General features: G+C 39.9%; 2 protein-coding genes across 3 annotated transcripts in view; both read left to right on the top strand.

The window, feature by feature from the left end:
- The window catches only part of atp6v1ba (ATPase, H+ transporting, lysosomal, V1 subunit B, member a), a 56,846-nt gene extending 47,137 nt beyond the window's left edge, over positions 1-9,709 (top strand). The window contains exons 10-14 of the mRNA XM_042501954.1: positions 1,806-1,956; positions 2,562-2,644; positions 3,771-3,875; positions 4,082-4,211; positions 9,134-9,709. Of these exons, the coding sequence (XP_042357888.1) occupies positions 1,806-1,956; positions 2,562-2,644; positions 3,771-3,875; positions 4,082-4,211; positions 9,134-9,276 (612 nt within the window). The 3' untranslated portion in view covers positions 9,277-9,709. The remainder of the gene's footprint in view (positions 1-1,805; positions 1,957-2,561; positions 2,645-3,770; positions 3,876-4,081; positions 4,212-9,133) is intronic.
- A 2,847-nt stretch (positions 9,710-12,556) lies between these two features.
- shtn1 (shootin 1) overlaps positions 12,557-27,196 on the top strand; it is a 63,094-nt gene continuing 48,454 nt past the window's right edge. The window contains exons 1-3 of one of the 2 annotated variants that reach the window (XM_042502657.1): positions 12,557-12,601; positions 19,490-19,542; positions 21,838-21,898. In XM_042502657.1, coding sequence (XP_042358591.1) covers positions 19,492-19,542; positions 21,838-21,898 — 112 coding nt within the window. In that variant the 5' untranslated portion in view covers positions 12,557-12,601; positions 19,490-19,491. Of the gene's footprint in view, positions 12,602-12,723; positions 12,809-19,489; positions 19,543-21,837; positions 21,899-27,196 lie in introns of those variants that run through there. The other variant, XM_042502656.1, reaches the window with a different exon arrangement.

Genomic DNA, 27,196 nt, shown 5'->3' with positions numbered 1-27,196 from the left:
TAGCTGTCAGTTGGTCAGGTTTAGGGAGGAGAGAAGAGAGAGAGGAATGCTTTCACTTTCTCTCCACATAACAGTGGTTTATCTGGTTTTAAATTATACATTGCTGTTCTCAGCCATTCGGCTTTGTTCTAAGCAGATTTCATTCACCTGTGATTATAGGATATGCATGCTGTTTTCCACTGACCTGCGTTCTTTACTCTCTCAAATGGTTTATTTATACCAAATGAATATTTATATATTTCCAATAGCCCACTGTACAATTCATTAAAGACAACGCCGATCTACAGCTCATGCATTGCTCATTGCTTTCATGGATGCCTTGATTTGGTCCGGTTCTGCTCTTGAGTGATTGGCTACAGAAATTTTGAATTTACTTGCTATGCAAAATAGGAAAAAGGGCTAATGTACAAGAAGAAAAACGCTTTTCGTATTTTCGCGGCATTAAAAGCGGCGTTTGATTGTTCGACGGCTTTAAAAACGGTGTTCTGGACGCTAGAATGCTGTTCTTTGCGGTTTTTTTTTGTTGTTGTTGTTTTTTGGGGTTTGGGGTTTGTTTTTTTTGGACAGAACGCGTTCGCAAAGTGACTATATTTGGCACTTTCGGCTTGCCATATAAACCAGCTGTCACAGATGTTACAAGGATGTGCAGTGAGGCAGGGACACACTCGTCTGACACTATCTGCAGCCCGAGCGACATCGACACACACCACACAAGGGATTTGAGGTGACGGAGATCACGGCATTGAGTGGACACACGCTGGATAAACGAACTGTCTGATCACACTAACTCATCTGAATCTCACAAAGTGTCTGTTAACAGACTCTGATTTTACCAAAAACACAGAGATACATGTTCATACGAAGCATCTGCTCTGTGCATAACATGAAGGCCGAGCTAACACAGATTAGCAAGCAGAGTTCAGGAAAACGTATATGTGTTGCTAGGCAACAGCTATCACGTCCAGCGGTTGCGGAATTATTTGTGTTGGTGGAGCCAAAAAAATAATATATTTAACAAACAAATCCTAATAAGTTGTTGCTTGTTACTATTAAGAAATGAAAGACGCTTGTAGAACTGTTGAATAAAAGCAATATTACACTTGAGGTTGTGTGTTGTGCTGTATATCATCACAGCTGTGATTATCTTCTGCACTAGACCGCAGGCCAAGTGCTTACTACCCAATCACAGCTGTGATGATATATGAGCACAACACCACTCCCTCTTATTGCTGCAGTATTACATACAGTAGATGTCAGTTGGCACGCCCCCAGTTTGGAGAAGCAGGCTGGAGTTCGACACTGAAAGCTAAGCAATGTGCTGCTGTGGACGGATCAGCAGCAAAATGTACCTTAGTCACCTAAAAAGAAAAAAAAAAAATCAAGAGCGATACAAAGGCTTTATTTTTCCTGTTGGAAATCACTGTCTGACATTCAAGTAAATTAGTGAAATAATCTCTCAGTTTGGTGTACACTTACACTGTTTTTTTTTAGGTGGCTAAAAAAGGTTTTGTTGCTGGCCCCTCCACAGCAGTAGATTGCTTAGCTTCCATGTCGGACTCCAGCCTGTTTTTCCAAACTGGCGGCTTACTGACTGACATCAATTGTATGCCGTAAACTGTCTATGGATAAGTAGTCCATACAAACCCACTTAGACAAACTGAACTATCCTTTACACATCTTGTCAAACTTGATGATAGTCTAAAGAGATATATAATGTAGTTCAATGTTAACAACCTTATATCCTTTAGCTTATTCTTACAACTCTCGTGTTGCCCTCCCTCTCACCACCCTCTCCCCACCTTTAGGTGTCTGCTGCCCGAGAGGAGGTACCTGGCCGTAGAGGCTTCCCTGGATACATGTACACTGATCTGGCCACCATCTACGAACGTGCCGGCCGAGTAGAGGGCAGAAATGGCTCCATCACCCAGATCCCTATTCTCACCATGCCCAACGACGGTGAGAGCAGCAGCAATAAAGAAAGAAAAAGCTTTCTCTGCTTTTATTTGGACCAAAATGAAACCTTCAAACTGTCACTTGTAGATATGGAGTGATGTGATTGTGCAGATGATACTTTTTGCATTTTCTGCTCTCTAATGCTGTCTCCTAAATCTCTTAGAAAGTCATTGTTTGAATTACTGCTTTTCAAATAGACTGAGGAGACATTTTTGATGCCTGCAGTTACCATAGTAACATGTATGAAGAGCCTACTCCTATCTAGTTGAACAGGAGTCCCCCATTACAGCATCACAGGGAGGTGATTGTGTCGGCTTTTTACTAAACACTGCTGGTGTTCCCAAGGGCTCTCGGGCTCTTCATGTAGGCTAAAGGTCTTCAAAACGTGGAGCTAACAGAAATCTGCTCTATTTCTGTCCCATGTGTGACACTATTTTAATGCCTGCACATCAGCGAGTGATTTGAATTTGTAAATGTTCTTTATCTGAGTGTGAACCAAACTAAAGCAATGTATGCAGCGTTTACATGAACTGTACTGCATTATGGATCAAACACATGGTTATTTTAGGGATATGTTGCCAATAAATCAGTTTTTGTGCTTCCAACAGATATCACCCATCCAATTCCTGATCTGACTGGATACATCACAGAGGGCCAGGTGTATGTGGACAGACAGCTGCACAACAGACAGGTATTCATCAGACCTTTAAAAAGCCACTTCCTTAAAAGAGCAGACTAGGGTAAAGAGCTGCTCCTCATTTTTGGGTTAGATGGTTCCAGGGTTAGCTGTTAATGAACATGCCACATGTTGTACTGCTTATATTTGTGTGCATTTGTATATATAGATTGCAGAGCAAGGGTCATGTGATTACAACTGTGGTAATCTAACCAGATGACAACAACAAATTGTGTGTATGAAAACGCAGACATCAAATGCAACCCCATCAAGATGCTTGATAACTCTTCAAAAAGTATGAAACCCTGTCACACAGCAGCCGTGCACAGAAAGTAGGTGTGTAACACACACCAACGAATATCAGCCCACAAAGGTAATAAATGACAAATGTAATACAAATCTGCAGCTCTTGATGTAATAATTCCACAAACTTAATACATTTCGTTTACGTTTGTGGGAAATGTATTGTGTTTGTGGGATTATCATATTAAAGGCTGCAGATTTGTTTACATTTGTGGTTTATTACATTTTCGGGCTGTTACTATGTTAGTGGGTGTTACAAGGTGTTAATGCATTCAGCTAGTGAGGAAAGATTCATATCAGACAGCTGTCACACATTCACCTTGAGAGAGACAGACAGAGAGAAAGAGAGAGAGATGGATAGACACTGAACAAAATTTAAATGCAACACTTTTGTCTTTGCTCCCATTTTTTACACATGTAAGTTAAAGATCTAAGGTTTTTCATGCGCTCAGTAACAGTAACAAAGTATAATGTGGAGTTGCAGCAGCAGCAGCTCTAGAGTCAGGTCAAACCCACCGGATGGATTTGAGCTGAGAGATGAGCTGGGACATATGAGTGCCGGTTGGCTGGAGGGAAGTTCACCACAGTTTTACACATATTGCCCACACTGTTATAATACAAAGCTGGTTGAAAATTGTAAAAGTATTCCTCCAATTCATCAGTATTTCTGACAAAGTGATTATGTCCCTTCTCCACAAAGGTTTGGACAGCTTTTGTCTTTACATTGTTTCAGTAATCTTATCAGCTGCAATAAAATAGATTGTCTTTCACACTTTCACAAGTTCACACTTTGCATTATCTTTACATGTAATGAGAGAATCTCATCGTGGTGTTTCAGATCTACCCCCCCATCAACGTGTTACCCTCTCTGTCCCGTCTGATGAAGTCAGCCATCGGTGAAGGGATGACCAGGAAGGACCACGCCGACGTTTCAAACCAGCTGGTAACACATCTTACCTGTTACACCTAAATAACATCCTGTCAGCTGACCTCATGTTTTCCCTCTGAATCCAAACTTAATCAGTAATTTAAAGCACTAAGAAAATAAAGTGAAGGAAGTAACGATGTACAGGCATTTGATGACAGTTTCTTTTAACAGTCTTCTGAAGTGTTATCATTGTTAAAATGAATGTGTCTCCATGTCCACAGTATGCCTGTTATGCCATCGGTAAGGACGTCCAGGCCATGAAGGCCGTGGTGGGTGAGGAGGCGCTCACCTCTGATGACCTGCTCTATCTTGAGTTCCTACAGAAGTTTGAGAAGAACTTCATTGCTCAGGGTAAGCGGATGCTGAAGGAACCATTCACACATTTTTATATTTCCATGTGTTAGTTACACAGGTTCAGAGGGCGGCAAACACAGCTATTATCTTACATCTGCCTCTTCACAAAGGCAGCCAGTACTCATTTTCTGCGTATTAACCCTATGAAACCTGGATGGGCAACACTGCTCTTGTACTGCGTTCTGACGCTTTCAGTTTTTAAACTTTTGAACCCAGATTAAATTGTCTTTTCTTTGGAAAAGACAGGAAGGAAGGCAATGAGCTACTTGCCAAGAAATATTCCACAAATTATAGGAAATTAGTTGATTTAGATATGTATTTATTTTTTAAAAGCCAGCCAAAAATGTCCAAAAACTATTTGTAGAATTATCATAACTAACTATTTAAAAGTTATTCTACAGAAATGCTTTTATTATTTTTAAGCACTTTTTTTCTGTCTTTCCTTGTTTCTTTTCTTCTTGTTTCTTCTCAGCTTTTTTCTGTGTTTTTTTTGTCCTTTATAATTTTAAGGTAATTTTCTTGCTCATTTTTTTTTTTTTTTTGTTTTACAAATTTTTGGGCTATTTCCTCTTAAGTTTCTCATTGCCTTTTCCCCATGTTTCTGAAAAAAAAACAGCCACTTTACTCAGGTTTTGAAGGGTTAGCGGATTAATTGATAGACAGAGAATTAATCATGAGCTGTTTTTTATAACCAATAACTAATGTAAGGCTTTTAGCAGGAAAATATAGGACTATTTTTGCTTCATGCTTCTCAGATTTGCATTTTGCAGACATCACCTGGGGCTCCAGATGCAGTTTTCATTATTTCTGAATCCTTTCATAGGCTAAATGCAAACAGATTAATTTATAATGAAAATAGTTGTTAGTCGCAGCTCCAAGATATTGGTACCTATCAATTTTTGCACACAAGCAAACTGACTCCATGATGTAGGCAGATGTGTTGAAGCGCCTGTGCTCTCTGCACATGCGGCCCAAACAGTCACAACACAGAATTTCAAGCAGAAGTCTTGCTGTTTGACTTGGGCAGTGTGGGAGCAGGAAGAATCTGATTTAGTGATATTCACCGTATCAAATACAAACCTTTGTACAACAGATTGGTGTGTTCACTGCCATCACACAGTCAGCAGTGAAACTGTCATTGAAATGATCAGAGCAAACAGTTCAGCTCTGAACCAATTAAAAGAAAAGGATGATTGTTGACTCTGACTGCAGTACACATTATACACTTCTATATATACATTATGCTACCTGCTGTTTATTACTGTTCAATGTTAATCCACAGCAGCCTTTACATTTTGAATGATCTCATAGAAATTAGAAAGGAATACATGTAAAGTGGTTGTGTGAAATAATGATGGAACTAACCAACAGTAGGCACGGTGCTTCAGGTTATTGAGTGTTTTTGCTCATCTATAACAGACATTATATTGCTTTGAAAAATGGTGGCATTCACATTGTATGTGGTGTTTACATTTGTCCTTGGAAAATATTGATCTGCGTAGGTTCCTCCTTTGTTGCTGAAGAATAGCTGAGCGTGTCTTTGTATGGAAAGTCACTAAACACAGCTCAGTGTTGAAATGCTTTAATAATCTTGGTAGATATTGCACATACACAGCTGTGTTTCCTCTTTTGAACACTGATGAATTCCACAGGAGAATAGTCATCATAACAAGATGGATATGGAGAGAGAAATGTCTTCAGCCTTTTCCCTCCAACTCACAACAACAGTATCCGAACAGCACAGTCAGTGCACAGGCGTCTGTTAGAGACAAACTGGGTCGACAGCAGGGACAAGCTGGATGTTACAACTAGCCTTTGGCAGTCTGTAATATTTCATACTCATACCATAATATCAACAAATATTAGAAAAATAGATACCTCGTTGGCTGCTGCTCTACATAAAACATTTGTTTTAATAGAAGCCACTAAGAAGCATTTTTACATCTTTCATCAAGGTGTGTGTGTGTGTGTGTGTGTGTGTGTGTGTGTGTGTCTGTGTGTTAAAGCTACAGGCGGTAACTCTTATTGAAATAACTTTGTGTCATATTTGCTGAGACTGTCATTGTATTCAGAAAGAGGTACATGAGACAGATGGTTGCAAAAAATCCTTTCCCTCTTCTCCCTACTGCCTCTAATGGCATTCGCTAGAATCTACCACTGCTCACCGAAAACAACCAATCAGAGCTGAGGAATTCTCAAACACAGCTGTCAATCATGTCAGTCGCTGCTCGTGAACTGCTGTCAAACTTTCAAACGAAGCAGCTCTGATCAAATCTGAATCACGATTCTGTGACTGCATAGCCTGTTTCTTTCTCCACATGTTGTGAGAGACAGATTTTAATGTACCGTTTAATTGTAAATAGTGTGTGTGTAATGTAGATAGTGGTTTGCTTCTATATTAATGCTCTAAATATTGTATAGAGAACCTTTAATATTTTAACTGATGAAAAAAAATTGGATAATGTTGAATGTGTTTCTTTTTATTTATTTAACCTTTATTTAACCAGTTTGGTCCCATTGAGATTAAGAATCTTTTTCAAGGAAGACCTGGCTAAGACAGTCAGCAGTAAAAAACACAAAGTTGCAGACATAGACACAAAATGAGACAAATCACAATACAAAAACACTAAAATAAGCATTAAAAGAGAACCATCTATCAGTACAACCAGGCAGGCTAAAGATAATGACATTCTATAGAATCTGGTTCTAACTCTTTCATTTTAGATTTAAAGCTCCTTGAGTTTCAAGTCATTTTGCAACAAATTCCAGGCTGAGGGTGCAGAATACCCCAAATCCCTTTTCCCAATTTCTGTCCCAATTGGGACCGAGGAGCATGAAGAGGTCCTGAGAACGCAGTAAGTACTGTCCGGTACTTTTAATTTTATCATAGTGTAGTCCAATTATTTTTCTTGAAAAAAAAAAGATTTTCTGGTGTTTCCCTTTGCACATCATAAATATGGATTACTTATGAACATCAGTTGTGTTATTCGTGTGTTAAACTGACTCATCTGATGTCATTTCGAGTAACAATATCAGGACAGGATAATGCAGATTTTTTTCTTTTTATGGAGTTGAGAAAACAGTAACTGCATGAAGTACTGTAAAAGATTTTCATACATTTTGCAGCTTAAATTACATCACAGCTTTGAAATATGGGTAAGAACCTTCAACAGTCGGGGGTCACATTTAAAGCAAACACATTAAAAAAGATAAAATGATCGTGCAAGTTTTTTTCAAGCTCTTGATAAAAGTTACTGTCTCAATTTATGTATTTACTAAAGTATCATTGATTTAAAAAGTTTTAATATGACAATATTTAGAGAATTCATTGATGTTATCCCGTGTAACATTTTTTCCAGTCTTGTCATATTATTCTCAAGTGAAACTTAAAATATATTATTTAAAAATCTGATTTTATAAAAGGCAAACCCCCCTTTCATACTGCAGTTGCAGCCTTTTTCGACTATTTGGTCAACTTGGAAACCTTATTCAACACAAGGCCATTTTGGGCCTCAAACACTTTCAAAAACAACAAAGCTGCTGCTTACTGCTGAGCTACAGTTCACAGCTCGCACCAACAGCTGACGCTACTCCATTGCGAGTGTTTTGCAGGCTATCAAAACATCCTGGTGCAGATTATTTACTGGAGTTCACTGTCAGGTGGTGCTCTTATCTCTTACTGTACACACAGCATTCGAAAAAAATTGCACACATGGCTGTTATTAGTCATTTTTAGCCTTTTGGCCTCCCCTCTTATTCTGAATGTCCCATAGTCCACCTGTGATATGAAACCAAGGTTGCATCATAGTTCTTAGATCTTTTTTTTTAGCTCATCATTGTCTCCTTTTCAACGAAATTAATGCTGATGGGAAATTAGTAACTTGTACACATGGCAGCTTTCAAATGACTCGGACATGGGAATTAAGACAAACTTACAGAACAACAAACTTACAAACTCTTATAATTGCCTTCTGTAGGCAGGTTCCAATTAAATTTGTGCAAAACTTATAAACAAAACAATATTTATGAAATGTTGAACAACTGTGTGATGTTCTGTGACTTCTCTGGTGATAACATTACAAGAAGCATGGTGATGGATGTTCAAAACATTCTTTCATCCTCTTATTTTTTTCTATTTTTTTTTTTTTCCGTAACCGCTCGTCCACAGAGGGGTAGGGGGCAGTACAACCACACATAGACAGACAACCTTTCATGCTCACAGTCACCAATCAACCTGACCTGCAAGTCATGTGGGACATGTGGGAGGAAGCCGGAGACCCCAGAGAGAACCCAGCTCAGACACAGGAAGAACACATAAACTCCACACAGAAGTGGACCAAACCCATTTCCAACCCGGGATCAAACAGGGACCCTCTTGCTGTGAGGCAACAGTGCTAACTACAATGCCACCGTGCCGCCCTCATGTTGTTCAAAACATTAGCAGCTTTATTTCTATTGCAGCCATCACACTAGCCGTCATTATTTCCAATCCAAGGCCATGTAGGCATGTTACAGAGCCATAATGGAAAGACAAGCTCCTTATATGTAGGAGCGGCCACATAAGAGGGATTTTTGGGAGGTGATAGTTCACAATTTCAAAAGTTCTGGATAATCCGCTCAACTTTTGAAGAGTTATGTAGCCCCTCCTTGTAGCTCCAGTTCTAGTTCTGTGTGTGCTTCTTGTAAAACATAACCTTAAAATAATATATTTGTCATAATTAAATCATGTGATGTCAGTGCTGTGTACAGAGTGGTAAGAAAATCACTAATGGCAATTTTAACACTAAGTTTCTCACCAACTCTCCTTCCTTCTGTTCCTTTCCAAGGTCATGTTTAGCTTGATGTCTAAAACACTGGAGACATGTGACTTGATGTTGGATTATAACCAGCAGCATGGTGTCCCCTTGTGTCTCCCTCAGGCCCATACGACAATAGGACGGTGTATGAGACCCTGGACATTGGCTGGCAGCTGCTGCGAATCTTCCCCAAAGAGATGCTCAAGAGGATTCCTCAAAGCACCTTGGCTGAGTTTTACCCCAGAGAGTCTGCCGCCCGTCACTGAGGCACACCTAGGATGCCCTGCTTCTATCCCTAACCACCTATCCCTTTCTACCCACCATCCTCCTCTCCTTTTACTCCTCTTCTTTATCTCCTCCTACATCCCAGTAAACTGCTGTCGTGGAGCCTTCTCCCACCCCAACCCTCATCCCCCTCTCTTTGTTTTTATCACCTCCTGTTGACCTCTTTCTCAATCAAGTCACCCCAGCACCTCCTCCCAGTTCCCCTCTGAACCAGAACAGGGCAATGATCTCCTGTAGATGTACTGTAGTGTATTTGTGTCCAGAAGTTGTGTATGGAAAGTGTCTGTGGTTTAACGTCTACCCCTTGATTGCAAAAGAGTGAACATATCGTTAAATTATAGATGAGTCCTTATTTATTGGGGTGTGTAACTGCCGGATGCCCCTCCTCTTTGTCTTCTTTTTTTTTTTTTTAAAAAAAAAAACGAGTAATATCCACCTCCCACTAAAAACAAGAGGTGTCCAACTGAAGACAGCAGAGACGGAGGTTTAACCCTTTAAAGCCTGAGCAAACACCCTTAATTTCCTTCAAAAACACGGCAAGAATTTACGAGCCACAAGAAAAATGCATTACCTTAAATTTAGCAAAAAAAGAAATAACATAATATATGAATAAAAAAGTCTATAGTAATAATAATAAAAAAATAGGGAAAAAGTCCAGAAAACTTTATAATTAAATTAATATAGTTATATGGACATTTCCCCTTTCTGTTATTATTATTATTATTATTATTATTATTATTATTATTATTAATTTCCAATAATTTCCTCATCTTTTTTTTCACGGTCATTTTCTTGTTACCTTTTTCCTTATTTCTTGCAATTCTTGGAACACCTTCTGCCAAGTTGCCTTTTTAGCCATGTTTTTAAAAGAAATCAAACCAGTTTGTTCAGGTTTTAAAGGTTGAAACGCATGTGAAAGGCCTCTGCAGCATAAGAAAACTGATGTTGTCCGGGTTCTCGGGTTAAAATTCAAGCGGAGTCCCTGGGCAGCCCTGCAGTCAGGATCAGTTCAGGGGAAACTCATTTGGTCGGTTTTTTATTGAGATTGTCAGATGTTGATTCAACTTGATTGTCCTCTGAACGAGTGGCACACTTTGAATCCCTGCAGAACAACACGAGTACACAGCCTCACAAAGTGAACAGAGTAAACATTGGTATTTACCTGAGAGTGATTTTATATCTGATTACTTCTATTATAGCCCTGCGTGCTGTTTCATAACGGCAACCTGCTGTCATTTTTTAGAGTTGGCTCTGACTCAGATTTGCTCATGTCACCATCGTCAGCATGCTGAGGACAGCGTCCCTCATGTTCATGTTTACTGTATGTTTCCTGTAGTATGTTGACTCTTTCTTCCCTCCTCAGGACCCTCTTGCTTCCTTGACCTACTCTGGAAAGAATACAGTGGATGTTTACATTCTTTGTGTTGGTTTTTGTTTTTATTTGATTTGTGTTGCAAGAGATGAATATATAAGATTCTACGAAACATTCCCATCTGTCTGCAGAAACTAATTCTTTGTTATGCAACAATAATGGTTTTTGTGATGTAATGTGTCCATAAATAAATTCTGTCATATGAGTGTGCTGTGTCGTCTCTGTCCAACACCTTCATATACGTCAGCAACAAGTATCAGTCTTAAAGGGATAAGTCAGGCTTTTTAAAGTGGGGTTGGATGGATTACTTATCCACAGTCAGCGTGTTACATACTGTAGATGTCAGTCAGGGTGTCCTCAGTTTGAATAAACCGGCTGGAGATTAACACTGAAGCAATGCAATGTACTGCGGGGTACCGAGGGCTCAGCAGCATGTATATTAGCCACCTAAAAAAAAAAATCTGTATCAGTTAAAGTGTGCGCTATAGTGAGAGTATGTCTAAGGCTTTACTTTTTGGTGAGTCAGCCCATTTCGAAGTTGCACATAAACACAAACAAAGTAATAGAGGCAGTGATAGACCAGCAGCTCCTGTGTTAGTGATGTTAAACCAGTCAGTATGTTTGCATTGTGGAAAGGTCAAATTATTGTGTTAGTCCGACTGAAATTAGACTAAGTCAAATTTCTCACAGTCAGACTAACACACCTAGATAATGCAGTTGGGGGTGTATTTACTCTTTCTTGTATTTGCCTTAGTCAGACATGAGATGGCCTAGATGTTCTGCACATGCTCCATGGTCCCTGCACTGGGCTTTGACCCAGAAGTCAAACAGCGTTCATTAGAGGAAAGTGCACATTGAGATGTATAGTCCCATTTAGAGCACTGATCATCTGGATTTGTTCATCTTGAAAAGTTTATATCTGAATCTGAGTGATCTAATCTAACGTTGCTTAAAAAAACTGGTACAATAGTAAAATAGATTATCTGATCACAGCAAAATATGGGATTTCAAAATATGGGATTTCTGGATAAGGAAACCATCCTTATCCAGATTGTTATTATAATTATTACTATTATTTACAATTTGGCCCTGGTGATGAACAATGGAATTACAGAGGAGGTGCTCTCTGTTGCCACTAGGCTTACTTCTTTGTATATTTGCTATATGAGTGAAATAGTTTGTTCTGGTCACAGCAATATCTTTATATGGAACTTCATTTAACATTTTTTTTAAATAGATAACGTAGCACATTGACATCTATTCTTCATTAAAAGTCAGCAAAATGTAATTTAAAGAAATATAATTTGCTTGATCAACTGCCAATTTTCATATGATACCAAAAACCGTCTTCAGTTTTACGCTGTACATTTTATCTGTACTTTTCTTTTTTTTTATTTAGCAAGACAGCAAAAAACAAAACATCAATGTAAAACAGTAATGAAAAAAAGTAATGTGTAAAAGTAACACAAAAATTAATGAACAAACAACCATACAAACATGCAAGGCCAATGGTTAATAACAAAGCTCAACACAAATACAAACTGAAAATAGTGTTGTAAGATTAAATAATAGTAGTAATACATTTAAACTTGTGAGGTAGACAGTGTTCTAATGTAGGACTCTGCTTCCTTTTTGAAGGGATGAAAAGAGGTTTCTTTTTTAGCACCTCACAAGATCAGCTTCCAATTCGCTCCTTTAATTGGAAAATCCAAAAAATATATCTTTCAAGCAAAGCACAAAATCATTATAAATTTAACCAAAAATGAAACGACAGTGTTGCCATGCTGTGTGCTTGTCATTCGCACGCGACGGAATCTACCTTGCAGGTGTGTCGCGAGAAAGCACTTCCTGTTGAACTTTGTTTGAAGCTTTTCTCGCCATGGCTGCAGAGGAGCTGGAGAAAATTCATGTCATTGCAAACCTGTCACACCAAGGTAAGTTTGCTCCCAATCCGCAGTGTCACATGCACTCAAATGCAAGCACACACGCACACCTGCAGCAAAACTCGCTGCTGTCAACTGCTGTGAGAGGAGAGACCGAGGCGCTGAGGGAGCAGCTGCAGGTGAAGCGACAGAAAGTGCTCGATACTCGGTGGTAAAACACACCTGCTGCAGCACTTTGCTTTGGATGAATGTTTAAAGGTAATGTTACTTTAATAAACACAAAGCAGTTTTGTTGTTGTTTTTACCAAACTTAGAAATCATTTCTTTAACTTGTTTGATGTCAACTTATTTCAGATGAATTTTTCCTTTCATGGCTTTCCTCCAAAACTTCAAGCATGTTTGTTGACATGACCAAAGTCCATGTACAGGAGGACGTGGCTCTCACTCCGTCCTATAATCAGGGCTGGCTTCAACTGCTAGTGGGCCGAAGGGCAAAAATGACTTGCCAGTCCCCCCTAAACCCACCTTTGTTCTCCTGTGTAAACAGTATTTCTGTTGTTAAATATTAATGGCCTATGGTTTGCTGTGAGGTACTTTGATGAAACACAAAGGACCTTATTTAAACTATCATTTATTATTATTATTTTAAACTAAAAACTGTAGTTACAGAGGGACAGGGGAAACAGAAATAAACTATGTTTCTGAAATAATCAGCAAAGTTCAGCTGCTTCTCATGTGTAAATGTTCACAGTGTCTCTCTTTATGTGGAGTCTGACAGCAGCTCTGCATCTCTGCTTTGCTCTCCGCTGTGCTCACATTTTACACAATGTCAGTTATATTTTCCTCTTTAATGATATAATACTTCTCCCAGCCACAACCCATTCACACATCCCTGTGTGTATCTAGCAGAGTGAACCATGCCTCTGTAGGCACATCTTACTATCTAAATAAAGTTCTCTTTAAATGTCAGGAAAATACTGCACCACTCTGACTTTTGAGCAGGTTATTGTTGGTCAATGGCATGATCACTTTTTGCTGCCTCACAATAGCAACATGCCATCAATGGGCCTGACCTCACCTCATTTTAAGACATACCCACTAATGGGTGAAAAGATGGCTAAAGTACATTTACTACTCACTCACGTCCATGTTAATTTTTGAGGACACACAGCCGGTGCGCCAAACCGATGCAGGGGAGGCATGGCAGCCATCATGCCTACATCAGCAAGTTTAACTTCAGCCCTACACAACAAGGGCGCTGGCCATGAAAATGACACATCAGTCTGAAACTAGTGATGACAGCAGCGCTGTGCTGTGCGCTGCTTTGTGCTGGGAGTAACATTGGTCACAAATGAATTGAATTTGAGCAGGATAGTGGTTCAGTGGATAGAACCTGTCAGCCAGCTGGGCCCCTGTGTGGAGTTTGCATGTTAGAAGGTGGAAGGTAGATTTTTAAGTCATTTTTAAAGAAAGTTCAAAAAATGAAATGACATTTGTCCTTGATCCTTGTCCTTGATGTTCACTCCGTGTCAGCAATTGTTTTCTCAGGGTTCTTCCTCCAGCATCCAAAGACATGCAGCTCATGTTATTGGTGACTCTAAATGGGCGATAGGTGTGAATAGTTTCTGTGACTGTGCTCCAATAGTCCTTTTTGTTTAGGACAGTTCCTCACTGAATGAAATGACCTGAAAGTATCTGAGCTGTTGCCATGATCAGAGCTGTTTGAATTCTTCTAATAAGAAGAAAGGAGCTTCAGTGCTTCCTTTATAATACACTGGAGCAGCTTTTACCAGAGGAAAGGAGACACTTCTGTCCCGCAGTTCCTTGCGAGTGCAACGTTTAAAGTGATTTACTACATCGACCATCTTTGGGGATTCATTTATTTTGTCACACTCTGTCATCCGAAATTGTCCGACTGTTCCTTTATGCAGCCCCTGATTCTGAGCTGACCTTGTGTCAGAAAATATCCTCCTGACTCAGCTTCCTGTTCTGTCCTGAGTGTCTCGAGGAGCAAGCAGAGGCAGGATTTGGTTACTGATTAACACGTGTTGTTCCATGAGAGAAGAACTTACCTCTGTACACACGGCTGCTCTAACTGCATCATGAATGTTGAATAGCAGCCCCTCTCAATCTGTGTGTGTTTGTGTTGGAGGATTCTTCAGCATGAAGCAGGTCACATCTGCTGTTACAAACTGGACTGTTACAGTAGTGTCCAATGTCCTCCTTCTGCTTCCTCTTCTTTTTCTTCTACTTCAGAAATCTGCCTTTTCCTGCATTAGAAATAAATAGAAAATCAATGCAAAACTTCTTCAACAGATGTTGTGAGCTAATTGTCCTGATAGTGGCGCTACAGGGACCGTCTAAAGCAGTTATACTCAACTTGTTTTGTTTGGGCGCGACTATGCAAAATAACAGGAGGCCAGGGGCCAGTCACAGCAGCACCATGTTTCTAGGATTTTAGGACCTTTGTAGGATTTTAGGATGTTTCTAGGATGGTGGCATCTAGTGGTGAATTGCAGATTGCAACCATCTAAAACTTCTCCCAGCTGGAATTCCTTCAGTTTTGATTATTGAGGACATTTTTATTGGGAGCTGAATTATTCACAGAAGTCTCTTCCTCTCCAAAACAAACACACCAGGAGATTAAAACAGCTATGAACACCGGATAAAGCAGTGTCACTTTACAACTCAAGGCATCGTGGGGTCGGGCTGCTTGCGCACAACATGCACACTCCTTTTCTTTCATAAGTTAATGTGTGCTCACCTTTTTCTGATCCAGATGTTCTAGGGGTTCTTATCAGGACCTGAATTATCTGTAGAGGTCTCATTCTTTCCAAACAAACAGACCCAGTGATTTAAACTGATCAAAAACCACAGTTTCAGCTTAAAAATCCATATATTTCTGATGCACTTTGGCATGTTGCTGTGGGCAGCTAGTCCAATACACTTTTTTCTCTGATAACTGAAGATCCAGACATTAACGACGTTTTTACTGTGAGCTGAATTATCCACAGAGGCTTCGTCCTCTGGAAAACAAACAGATCTGGTGAGTTAAACAGCTAGGGCTGCTCGATTATGCCAAAAATGATTATCACGATTATTTAACCATTATTTAACAATTATTTAACATAATTACTTACTGGCCTTTAGAACGTCTGGCAGTTATTGAACAATAACTCTGGTGTTTTTTTTTTTACACATGATGTCCTTTACCTTTAAATACAAGTGAACTGAAAAACAATGAAAGCTTTGTGGGGCAGCCATGACTGTGTAACACATCTTACACATTACTTTAATTTGTTCACATTCACATAATAATAAAACCTAACCCAACTAATATATTTTAACAATACATAACAGTTACTGTATCAATAACAGCAAAATACATTTTGAATTGGTATCAATGATTGTTTCACTAACTCCAGACAGACATTTCTCCATTATCTGTTTAGAAGCAGCTGGGAGTGTCACGACAATGAGAAAAGCATTTCCACCTTCACAGTCCACCGGGTGCCTGGTCAATTTCCAGTGGGAAGCTAACCTAACTTGCTAACTTCTGGGCTAACTTCTGTCACTTAAAACAGCAGCTGGCTGGTTTCACATCATACTCTCTGTTTCTCTCACTGTCACCATCACAGGCACATACACATCTGCTCTCACTCATCGCCCAGCCCTTAGAAACACAGAGGGAAGCACAGAGTTACAAACAGTGTAACTCTGGAGATGCTCATTGCAGTTGGGCTTTTAACTGTGGTGGTCAACGTGAAAATGTGAATGGGCATATCTGGAGCCAGTGTTTGGCTTAACCGTTCTGGGCTACTGTAGAAACATGCTGATCTCCATAAACTAGGTCCCGCTCCATGTATAGATCTTAGACTGTATATAACGATGGACGACATGACAGCTCCCCCAAAGTAAGGTTATTCAATCTTGATCGCCCTCTGGTGTCTGACTGCACTACAGTTCCAAAGACCCGCCCCTCCATGTTAGTGAATGGTCATAGGCTGAACTAAAAAGTCAAAGTACATGCCAAATACATTTTTCCCAAACAAGGTAGTTCTTGTCACCCTGATGTTTGTTCAAGTGTTTGTTTTCATGATAAGTTTGGTTTTAATTAGTTATTAAATTATACAAAAGGGGGCTTTTCCGCCATGATTGACAGCTGTGACTGCCAATCCGTGCAATCACATTCAATGGAGCTGCTCACTATTGGTCGGACAGGTGTTTGGGCAGGAACTCCCCCACTGCAGATATCGTTACTGCGCAGATGCAGGGCTCCCAATGACATCACTCTTGCAAGATGGCAACGCTCATATCCATGGTATTTTAACCTCACTTCAGCATAGAGCATAGCAGGGGTAAGTGGGGGCGTGTCGTCCATCTTTATATACAGTCTATGGTGTAGATATAAATGGCTTATTCTAAGGTAACGTAAACACAATGACTTTTATTATCAGGTGATGATACACTAAAGAAAACATACCTATTATATTATATTCCACTTTTGCCTATATATCTATCTATTTATATCTATATATCTATACATCTATAGAGAGAGAGAGAGAGAGAGAGAGAGAGATACATAGATATAGAGATAGATATATAGATATATAGATATACAGTACATAAACTTCCCTTCTCACCCTGTGCCCTTTGGGTGATTTCTTTCTTCAAGCTCGGGTCCTCTACCAGAGTCCTGGGAGCTTGAGGGTTCTGCGCAGTATCTTAGCCGTTCCTATGAATTGCACACTTCTTGGACTGAGATCTCAGATGTTGTTCCTGGTATCTGCTTGAGCCACTGTCCTAGTTTGGGGGTTACTGCCCCGAGTGCTCCAGCAACCACTGGTACCACCACGGCCTTTGCCTTCCATGCTTTCTCTAGCTCCTCTTTCAGCCCTTGGTATTTCTTGAGCTTCTCGTGTTCCTTCCTCCTGATGTTGCTAACTCTCACGATTACTACATCTATCACTACTGCCTTATTCTGCTGGTTATCGATCACTACAATGTCTGGTTGGTTAGCCATCACCAGTTTGTCAGTCTGGATCTGGGAGTTCCACAGGAATTTGGCCCTGTCATTCTCCACCACCTTTGGAGGAGTCTTCCATTTGGAGCTTGGTATTTTGGAGCTTGTAGTCCATACTCAGCACAGATGTTCCTGTACACGATGCCAGCCACTTGGTTATGGCATTCCATGTACGCTGTGCCCGCCAGCATCTTATACCATGCTTATGTGTGCTGGACTGTCTAAGGGGAATCTTTACTAAGCCTGCACCTGGGGTCCTGCCTGGTGTGGTAGACCCAGTGCTCTTTTGCTCTTGTGCTGATCATAGTTCCCATTTGCCTTCCAAGGTACTTGTAACTGTCCTGTGCATCCACTATGTTGCCCTCAAGTTCAACCTCTTCAGCTTTAACCATCTGGTGTCTGCACTTATCCAGCCTGAATGACATCTTGATGTTGCTGCTGTAGATCCTGTTGATGGAATTGTGGACAACCCTTGAGGCCAACTAAAGCCCATTACCCAAGTGGCCATCAAATGTGGCATATACCAAGGTGATACTCTGTCCCTGCTGCTGTTCTGCATACGCCTGAACCCCCTCAGCCAGATCAACAAGAGTGGCTATGGATACCAGTTCCAAAGTGGAACAACCATCAGGCACCCCCTCTACATTTATATATATATATATATATATATATATATATGTGTGTGTGTGTGTGTGTGTGTGTGTGTGTGTGTGTGTGACACACTGGTCCTTTAAAAAGATATCAGACCTTATAGAGACATTACATGGACTGAAGAACAGTACTGTAAAGCAATGCAGACAATAGAAATTGGTAAAGCCTTAAACATTTTTCTTTCACGTTGTTTAAATGATACCTCTTTGTATATAGCTTTGTTTGTTTCCCTTTTTGAAAACAAAAAAAGTTAGGTTAACAATCTTTGTTTAGGATAATTGTAGGAAATGAACCTAGTACAAATAAGTAAATAAATATAGAAAGAAATTAGCCAATCCACATAAACTTTTACTGGTCCCTAGCCCTTTGTAACTCTGCTTTATCTCTGTAAGGTTCTGTCATACTCTGTAAAAAAAACTTAACAAAAAAAACATTTTTCTTCCTAAAACAATTGCATTATAGATAAACAAGTATTTCTATTCTAATGTTGAATGTTGTTTATCCAGATTATATCTTCATACAACTTAATGATTACCTTAAGCATATACTGTACGATTTTATCCCATTTTTGATACGCTTTTTGAGCTGCACGGCTCATTTTAGAGTCAGGCTGAATATCAGCTTTGTCGGGCGATGTTTGCTGAGCAGTGTACAGGGGGGAAGCGAGGACCAATTATCTGCTTTCGAATGGCCGTCAGATGAATTTGAAAATCTCAAAGGTTTGCACAGATTATCAAGACAGCACGCTTCTGCTTGTTAGCAGTGTTGCAAATACCTGACAATAAGCTTTCAAACTTATCTTTATTGACAATTCTCGACAGCCAGGCCAATCCGCAGGGACCGTTGGGCCTTTTATTTACATACAGTGTGAGGTTTCAGGTCATGGCTTGACGATTGGACAATGTAAGTACATTAATCGTGGGCTTTAGCTTTACATTGCATCCTATTTTCTCGTACAGTATGAGTTAGAATTAACAACATTTCTAAAATTGTACCGTGTATGCTCAGCTTTACTATGCAGTTACATCCAAGGCAAATATTCAGACAGCCATAGTGTTACTATCTTCCACATGCCCTGCTCTGACAGTCAGGTGACACAGGACACAAGATGCACCAGTCACTGAATGACACGTCCTCACATGCTGGAGAAGTCCCCACTTGTTGACTCATTTGAAAGTGGCTGATTTGAGTTCTGTTCTCTTGACTGACACTTGCTTTGTTGTGATTTATGAACATGGCTTACTGGCATCCTTTGCTCCCCACAGCCATGCAGGAGTATGAAGGCCTGCAGCAGAGGCATGAGATAGCAGCCATGGAGGTAAGTGCTGATATCACTCAGGGTCAGACACATAGATGATGTATGTCTGATGGTATATAGTATATAACATATAGTAGCAGTAACAGTGTTAGTGACAGTTCATGTACTGAGGGATCATTGCACAGTTATAGTTAAAGTAGTCAATGGCCCTGCAGTAGTGGTATCTGCATAGCTGAAGCAGCAGAGGCAGCAAAAGCACAAATATTAAAACAGTAGTGTCTCGCTAGTGCCCGTGACACTTGGTTTTGTTTAATCATGAGCATGACACTTCCTTAAACTAACCCAGCTACTTTTGTGATTAAACCTAACCAAATCCTAACCATAGTTGTGACAGATAAGAACAGTCAAACAATATGTTTACATGATGTGAGAAAAAGTCAAATTATTGTGTTGGTGTGACTAAAAGTGGACTTTTAAAATACATGTAAACATGTTAGTCTTTGGTCAAATTTCTTGAAGACGCACTAACACACCTAGATAATGTGGTTGGGGTCGATTTACTCTTTCATATATACACTTCAACTGGACCTGAACTGGCCTAAGTGTTCTGCACATGCTTCATAGTCCCGGCACCGGGCTTTGACCCAGAGGTCGAACAGCATTAATTGGTTAAAGAAAGCTGGGAAAAACAAAAGAAAAGAAGAAAGGAAGAAAACAAAACAAGATGAAGGTACCAAGTAAAGTACTGAGTATGTAGGAAATGTACAGTTCTGAAAAGTTCTCAATGACTTATGGTGGCGACGTGACCATAGTGTAGTTCATTTATAGCCTGATGTTAAATTTTAACTTCTGGCAACTGTATTTAGGCTCCAAAAAATCTAAGAACTGTGTTTATCTATGAAAATTTTCTTGCTGAACAAATGTGCAAGTGTCATAAAACATTTATTTTCTGCTTTTATAGATATAAGTCCCAGTGGAAAAATCTCATTGGCTTTATGAGGAGGGAACCCTGGGGCACTCTGTTATGTGATCTAATCTGATCTAAAAATTTTAAAAAAAAAAGATTTAAAAAAAAAAAACAAACAAACATTTGAAAGATTTGATCCAATCTGATAGCTGATGTCTGATCAGATGATTTCTGAACAGCCAGGCCCTGATGTTCATATCCACTGTCATGAAAAAAGAATCAAACAGATCTGGTGGGTTAAACAGCTAGGGCTGCTTGATAATTGCGCAAAATGATAATCACAAGAATCCCTTTGTGTACTCAGTGTCATCTTGTAGCTCTTCCTGACAGCAAATGCTGCTCTGCCACATCTCATAGAGCTACTTCCTTTGAGCTCAGTTTGTGTATGAGGAGCAGGACTGGCTCAACTGCACAGCTGGATGAAGAAAAAACCTTGACCAAATAATGACCAGAGATACTTAATGATAACAGAAGATAAACAATAGCGAATGTGAAGGTGTGTGAGTTGTGACATGGAGAGAGGAGAACACACGTATGGTGGCTGCTAAAAGGGTGCTATCAAAAGCTGTGCTTGTTACACAAACCATAAACTGTATGTAAAGATGGAGGATGCCTCCCTGCTTCCCCCCCCAGCTACGCTTAAGTGAAGTAAAAATATACTGGATATGGCCACTGCCATCTTGTGCTAGTGATGTAATTTGAGTTTCTGCCAAAACACCTGTCTGACCAATCGCAAGCGGCCCTATTGAACATGAGGGCACGGATTAGCTGTCACAGCCGTCAATCATGGCGGAAATTTCCCTTTCTGTAGAATTGAATTACTCACTCAAACCAAACATCATAAAATCGATCACTCGAACAAACATCAGGGTGATGAGAACTACCTTCAGTGACAGAAACCATCTTTTGGAAACATTTATTTGGTGTGTATTTTGAGTTTTTAGTTTGTCCTTTGACCACTCACTAACATGGAGAAGTGGGCTTTATGACGTATATTGCAGACTAACACCAGGGGGGTGATCGAGATTGGAAAGCTTCGCTTTTGGGTAATGTCATGTTGTCCATCTTTATATACAGTCTATGACAAAAACAAATGGTGTGACATGCACTGTTTTTCATTCTGGTTCATTTTGAATGTGACTACAGCCAAAGAAAGCAGCACAGTGCTAAATGTGTGCTCACTGTATATATGGAAACATCAGGGTCACTTTGGAGACAGTGGTTACATTTCCTCACCTGACCTTCAGTGCCAGATGTAATTTATTTTTTCCATACCTGTTAACACATTTTTATGACATTGAATGAGCTGCTTTTTCTGTTGCAAACAGGTTGATTCAAACATCAGTAGTCCTGTGTTTAAGTCTCTCTGTCTGTCTCTGTTACATAAGTGCAAGAGGCTGGAGGAGGAGAGAGACGAGGCCGTCAAGAAGCTCAATGAGTTCCAACAAGGTAAGGGTCAAAGTCCCCAGATTATGACTGAAATGATTTCATTCCACAGAAAGTTGTAACTCAAAGATGTGTTAAAGGGATAGTTTCAATGTTTTTGAGGTGGAGTTGTGTGGGATATTCATCCATGTCAGTTAGCGCGCCCCCAGTTAGGAGGAGCAGGCTGGAGACTGACATGGAAGCTAATCAATGTAAACAACTTTTCCCAAAACAAAAAAACATTTCCTCAAACACTACACAGAAACACTGCCATTTTTTCTCAAATGTTTATTTTTGGGAAATGGTATATTTTCTGATAGAAGTGTTTTGACCATCAGGGCCACCATAGTCTGCAGTGACAATACCCTCAATATACTGTTGTATATGTATATTTCTCTTTCTATGTCTGTTTCTAGGTAACTAATATCACGTGGTTACAAATCAGCTGCCTCCTCTGTTTGCCTGTTGTTCCCCAGTTGAATGTTACTCAGGCTTTTAGAAACCCGCCACTGAGCTCTCACCCCACCAGCAGGATCAGCTCTGCCCCTGAGCATGTAGGTGTGTGCAACAGACTAGAACTCATACAAACCCTCATGTCAAAATCTGACCACGCAGGTAAACATAATTAGTGCACACACACACTCAGGCACACACTCACACACAAGCGCACAATGTGTGTTGTACTGCTACTTTATCATTGGTACTATTTTGCTCTGCCATTCAATATGACAATAAAAACATTCTTATACCCAGCAATTTTGAAATTTCGATCAAAGATTTCTGATCAAATATCAAGAAAACATCGACTGAAATAAACTGAGTTATGGTGAGACAGAGATACTGAGTGGACTGGTTATAGTGGGACAGAGACACTGAGTGGACTGGTTATAGTGGACAGAGGCACTGAGTGGACTGGTTATAGGGGGACAGAGACACAGAGTGGACTGGTTATAGTGAGACAGAGACACTGAGTGGACTGTTATAGCGGGACAGAGACACAGAGTGGACTGATTATAGTGAGACAGAGACACTGAGTGGACTGATTATAGTGAGACAGAGACACTGAGTGGACTGATTATAGTGAGACAGAGACACTGAGTGGACTGGCTTTGCTGCTGTAATCTTGCTGTAGTTTGTGGCTGCAGCTGATGTGCAGTTTCTATTCTTCGGACAGCTCCATGTTGCTTTGGTGATTATTTTATTCCGCTTTTGATTCTACAAGATGTGTCAAGTTAATACATTTTTGCTTATTATTGCTTTTTGCACCTGCAGCACTGTCCATAGACTTTTGGTTTATTATTGCTCTGCACGGGCAACAGCCTGGCAGGAGGCATTATGCTGTCTGTATGTCCCATTGTCATTAACACGATATCTCAGTATTGCCAGTGTTTCCCACAGAATGACGAAGTCCAGCCAGTCCAGCTCCAAAAATCTATTTGTCGCGGTGGCTGATTCAGTTGTGGTGGCCTGAAACGAATAAATCAATGTGTGGGAAACCCAAAAACGCCTGGAATTTTTTTCAAACTTGGCAAAAATGCCCACTTGAACTCAAGGATTAAGTGATTAGATTTTTAGTGGTCAAAGGTCACTGTGACCTCACAAAACACATTTTTAGCCATAACATAAATTTCACACTAATGTCTAATAATATAAAATATGAGATAAGATCTTCATTGTCATTGTTAAAAAAAAAAACAAACTGCGAAAGTCAGTTTGGTGAAAACGATGAAGTAATAGCATTTTATAAATGGCCAAAAGGTCAAAGGTCACTGTGACATCATAATGTTCTGCAAGAACACTTCTCTGGCCATTATTTAACACAATCATCTACCACAATCATCTAACACTCTCTTCCCTTTTAATTTCATGTGCTTTTTGAGCTCTTATATTTCTATTATTTTATTTTTATTTATTTCTACTATTTTATCTATTTATTTATGTCTATGATGATTTAATCTGTTCACTTGTAAAGGACTTTAAACTGCTGATGTATATGAGTTGAGTGATATGAATAAATGTACCTTGACAACCATATGTCCAGAACAGAAGGGGAGACATTTGGTCACATACTAAATTGGTGACACAAATCTTGAGACAGTGCTGATTGTAGAGATTTTTTGTGCTGCCAGGGAGAAGGTGTGTGTGTGTGTATGTGTGTGTGTGTGTGTGCGTGCGTGCGTGCGTGCGTGCGTGCGTGCGTGCGTGCGTGTGTGTGAGAAGCATCAATGTTTTAGAATTTGAAGTTTTTTGCTGCATTATGAAAGCATTGTCAACTGTCATGGCTCCATTTGAGTCTGAATAGACATGAAAGTATCTGCAAGTTGACAAGTGTGAGATGGTAATTCTAGTTTCTGTCTGAATTTCTTCTGGTTAATTCTAGTGAGGCTCTGGTAAGGAAAGTGGTTGTGTAAAATCGTCCACAGTTAAAATGGAATTTACTGTTGGTTTGAACATGAGGAGTCTTGCTGCTGGGGGGCCTTTCAAGGATTTTGAGGACATTGGGGGCCAAGTCTGGATCTCTGTTGGGCGGTTCAGAAGGAATCCTCCTTTTTATATACAAGCTCTGTTTTGATGCTTTTCTAATGCACTCTGACACCTTATTTACACTGAAAAACGTTTTTTAAACTTCAGTTATGATTTGTGATGTTAAGAATAGTAGGAGATCTCAGTAATTAATACTGAGAAGAAACAGAATATTTAACAATAGCTAAAAAAATATTGAATAGATATGAAAAAATAGATTGTATTTTTATTAAAAGTGGTGGAATCTTAATACACTAAGTCAGGACAAGTATGGATGTAATGACAGATTTTTAGATCCAGGGCTTTTTCATTGTTTTTGGGACTGATCTTTATTTATGAGATTGGGATAGGGTGGTGCAAAAAGGGAAGGCATGTCAAGTAATTCTTTCTTCTTCTTTTTCAATTTTTTAAAATTTAAATTGTTTTGTGATTTTTAAAATCTTTTGACATTTCTTCTTAAAAACTTTTTTGCACTAAAAAAAAAAAAGAAGTAATAAATACAAATCTTTTAATTAATGTTTGGAGATTTTAATAGAAAAGATGCATCCCTGAACTGCCAAAATAAAAATCCCCCAAATCATCATTTAATACAGCCAGGAGCTGTACAACTAAAATTACCCTTGGATTTTCAAATTTTCTGATATTTATCTATTTGGAGCTTCAGGCATGGATGCCCAGGCCACAGACACTCCTAATGTGGGTCTAATGAGGCCACTGATTGCAACCTAAAGATCTTTCTTTTAACTGACCTACTTTTTATATTTATTTAAGCAAATCTGAGCACAAGTACTCACCATACATCCCAATCTTTCCTCCTCTGGTAGTTTTGAAAATGATCGCAGCCGTACAGATATGTGTGAAAGCAGACAGATAATGGCACTGGAATAGCATTGGGGCTGCTTTAGCTTTTATCATGAATCTGTTTCCAAACACTACAAATTTCAAATGTTTTGGCCCAACATTCAATTTTCCAAAATGATTTTCCTTACAGGTTGAATGCTTTGCTATGACCACTTTAGTGAAGACAGAATTGAAAATAGGGCACCACATGTCAAAAGATAGAGCAAATAGTTTGTCTTTGTAATGCTGACAGTTGTGTGGATTTTCATCTGAATAAATCTGGCCCGTGCTCGTGTATTCAGCGATTCGCCAGCCAAAACACATATTGTGTTTGACTTCCGCGTTAATAGAGGCTGCCTCACTGTGCCAAGCAGCTGCATATTAGGACCTATTACGTGATTTCATAGCTCTTAGAAAATTGCTCCTATTCACAACGAAACGGCTGGGGGTTGGGCGGCAGGGTTGGTAGGGGGGTAGTGGGAGGACGGGAGAAAAAGCCCCCAGCACACAATCATGCCTTTTCAATTGCCGATGGCAAGGTTGATGACAACATGACCATTGTGTTATAATGATAACACCACAAAGGCATCTGCCCCCCTCATCAAGGCTTCACAGCGGCTGCAGATACAATTTAATTCACTGCTCCGTTGGCGGCGCTGATACCATTATGCAGCTCGTCGGCACAGGGGTAATCACTGTCTTTCCTGAGAGGAGGATGAAAAAAGACAGGCACAAAAAGAGGGTAGAAAAAAGAAGGAGTGATGATGATGGGGAGGCCGAAACTTACAATTAAGACTGCCAATTCTGACGTGTCAGAGCCCCCTGTCGACTCATGCTCATACACTTTCCACACTTCCACCGCTGTTTATTTACCATGGCTACCAGTAATTATAATTAACATGTCATTTAGTTCAAGGCGTCCCTTCGTAGGTTGTTGAGTGTGGCCATGGCATTATGGAGACAGGCAGAGAGGAACGGAGGAGAGGCCGCCGATGAAAACTGGCAGCTAAGTGCTATTGAATGACTGATGTGGAGGGCGCTGGTGGAACGTGGACATTGCCCGCCGCTGGCGTTCATCACGTTCTTAATTAGGTGTCACGGGGGGAAGGAATTGCCCACAGCAATGGCACTAATGCTTAATTTCTTCCCCGCTCAACCACAATGTTTAATTAGCTAAGTGGTAGGGCATTCTTCAGGGGCGTTCTTTTTGTACTGACATGTGATTGCAGCTCAAACAACATTACGCTTTGTGATTTGGAATTTTATCAGATTTTTATCAACTACTCAGGTTTAGTTCAAACTAATCAATATGCACCAATCAATATTTTTCATATCACCAGGCGGTCAAATGACTGTGTATCATGTGAAAGGTGTCACTCATGATGAGTCCACAGAGACTTTTTGACTCGTTAGCTTCCCTTCTATCGACCCGATTTCCAGTAGCAGCTGTTGTCAGCTGTAAAGCTGCTGTGCATCAACTCTCCAGCTCCAAACAGGGACAGAGTTAAGGAACTAGCACAGGGATCCTCAACTTGCTTTGCTTTGGGGCCACTTTTGCAAAATGACAGAAGGCCAAGGGCCAGTTGCAGAAATCCTTTCTAGGATTTTAAGACATTTAGTGACATTTGTAGGATTTCAGGACATTTCCAGGATTTTAGCACATTTTTAGGATCTAAGGAAATTTCTTGGATTTTAGGACATTTCTTGAATTTAAAGACATTTCTAGGATTTTAGCCTGTTACTAGCAATTTTAGGACATCTAGGATTCTAGGATTTTAGAACATTTCTATGATTCTAAGTCATACCTCAAATTTTAGGACATTTCTAAGATTTTAGGACATGTCTTGGATTTCAGGATGTTTCTAGGATGTGAGGACATTGGGGGGGGGGTCCTCCACCGGCACTTTTTGATTAACAGGCTCTATTTTTTTTCCTTTATTAATAGGATGACAGGAAATA

This window comes from Plectropomus leopardus, chromosome 15 (genome assembly GCF_008729295.1).
Source record: "Plectropomus leopardus isolate mb chromosome 15, YSFRI_Pleo_2.0, whole genome shotgun sequence".
Taxonomy (NCBI): Eukaryota; Metazoa; Chordata; class Actinopteri; order Perciformes; family Serranidae; genus Plectropomus; species Plectropomus leopardus.
This window is presented reverse-complemented; position numbering and strand designations above follow the sequence as displayed.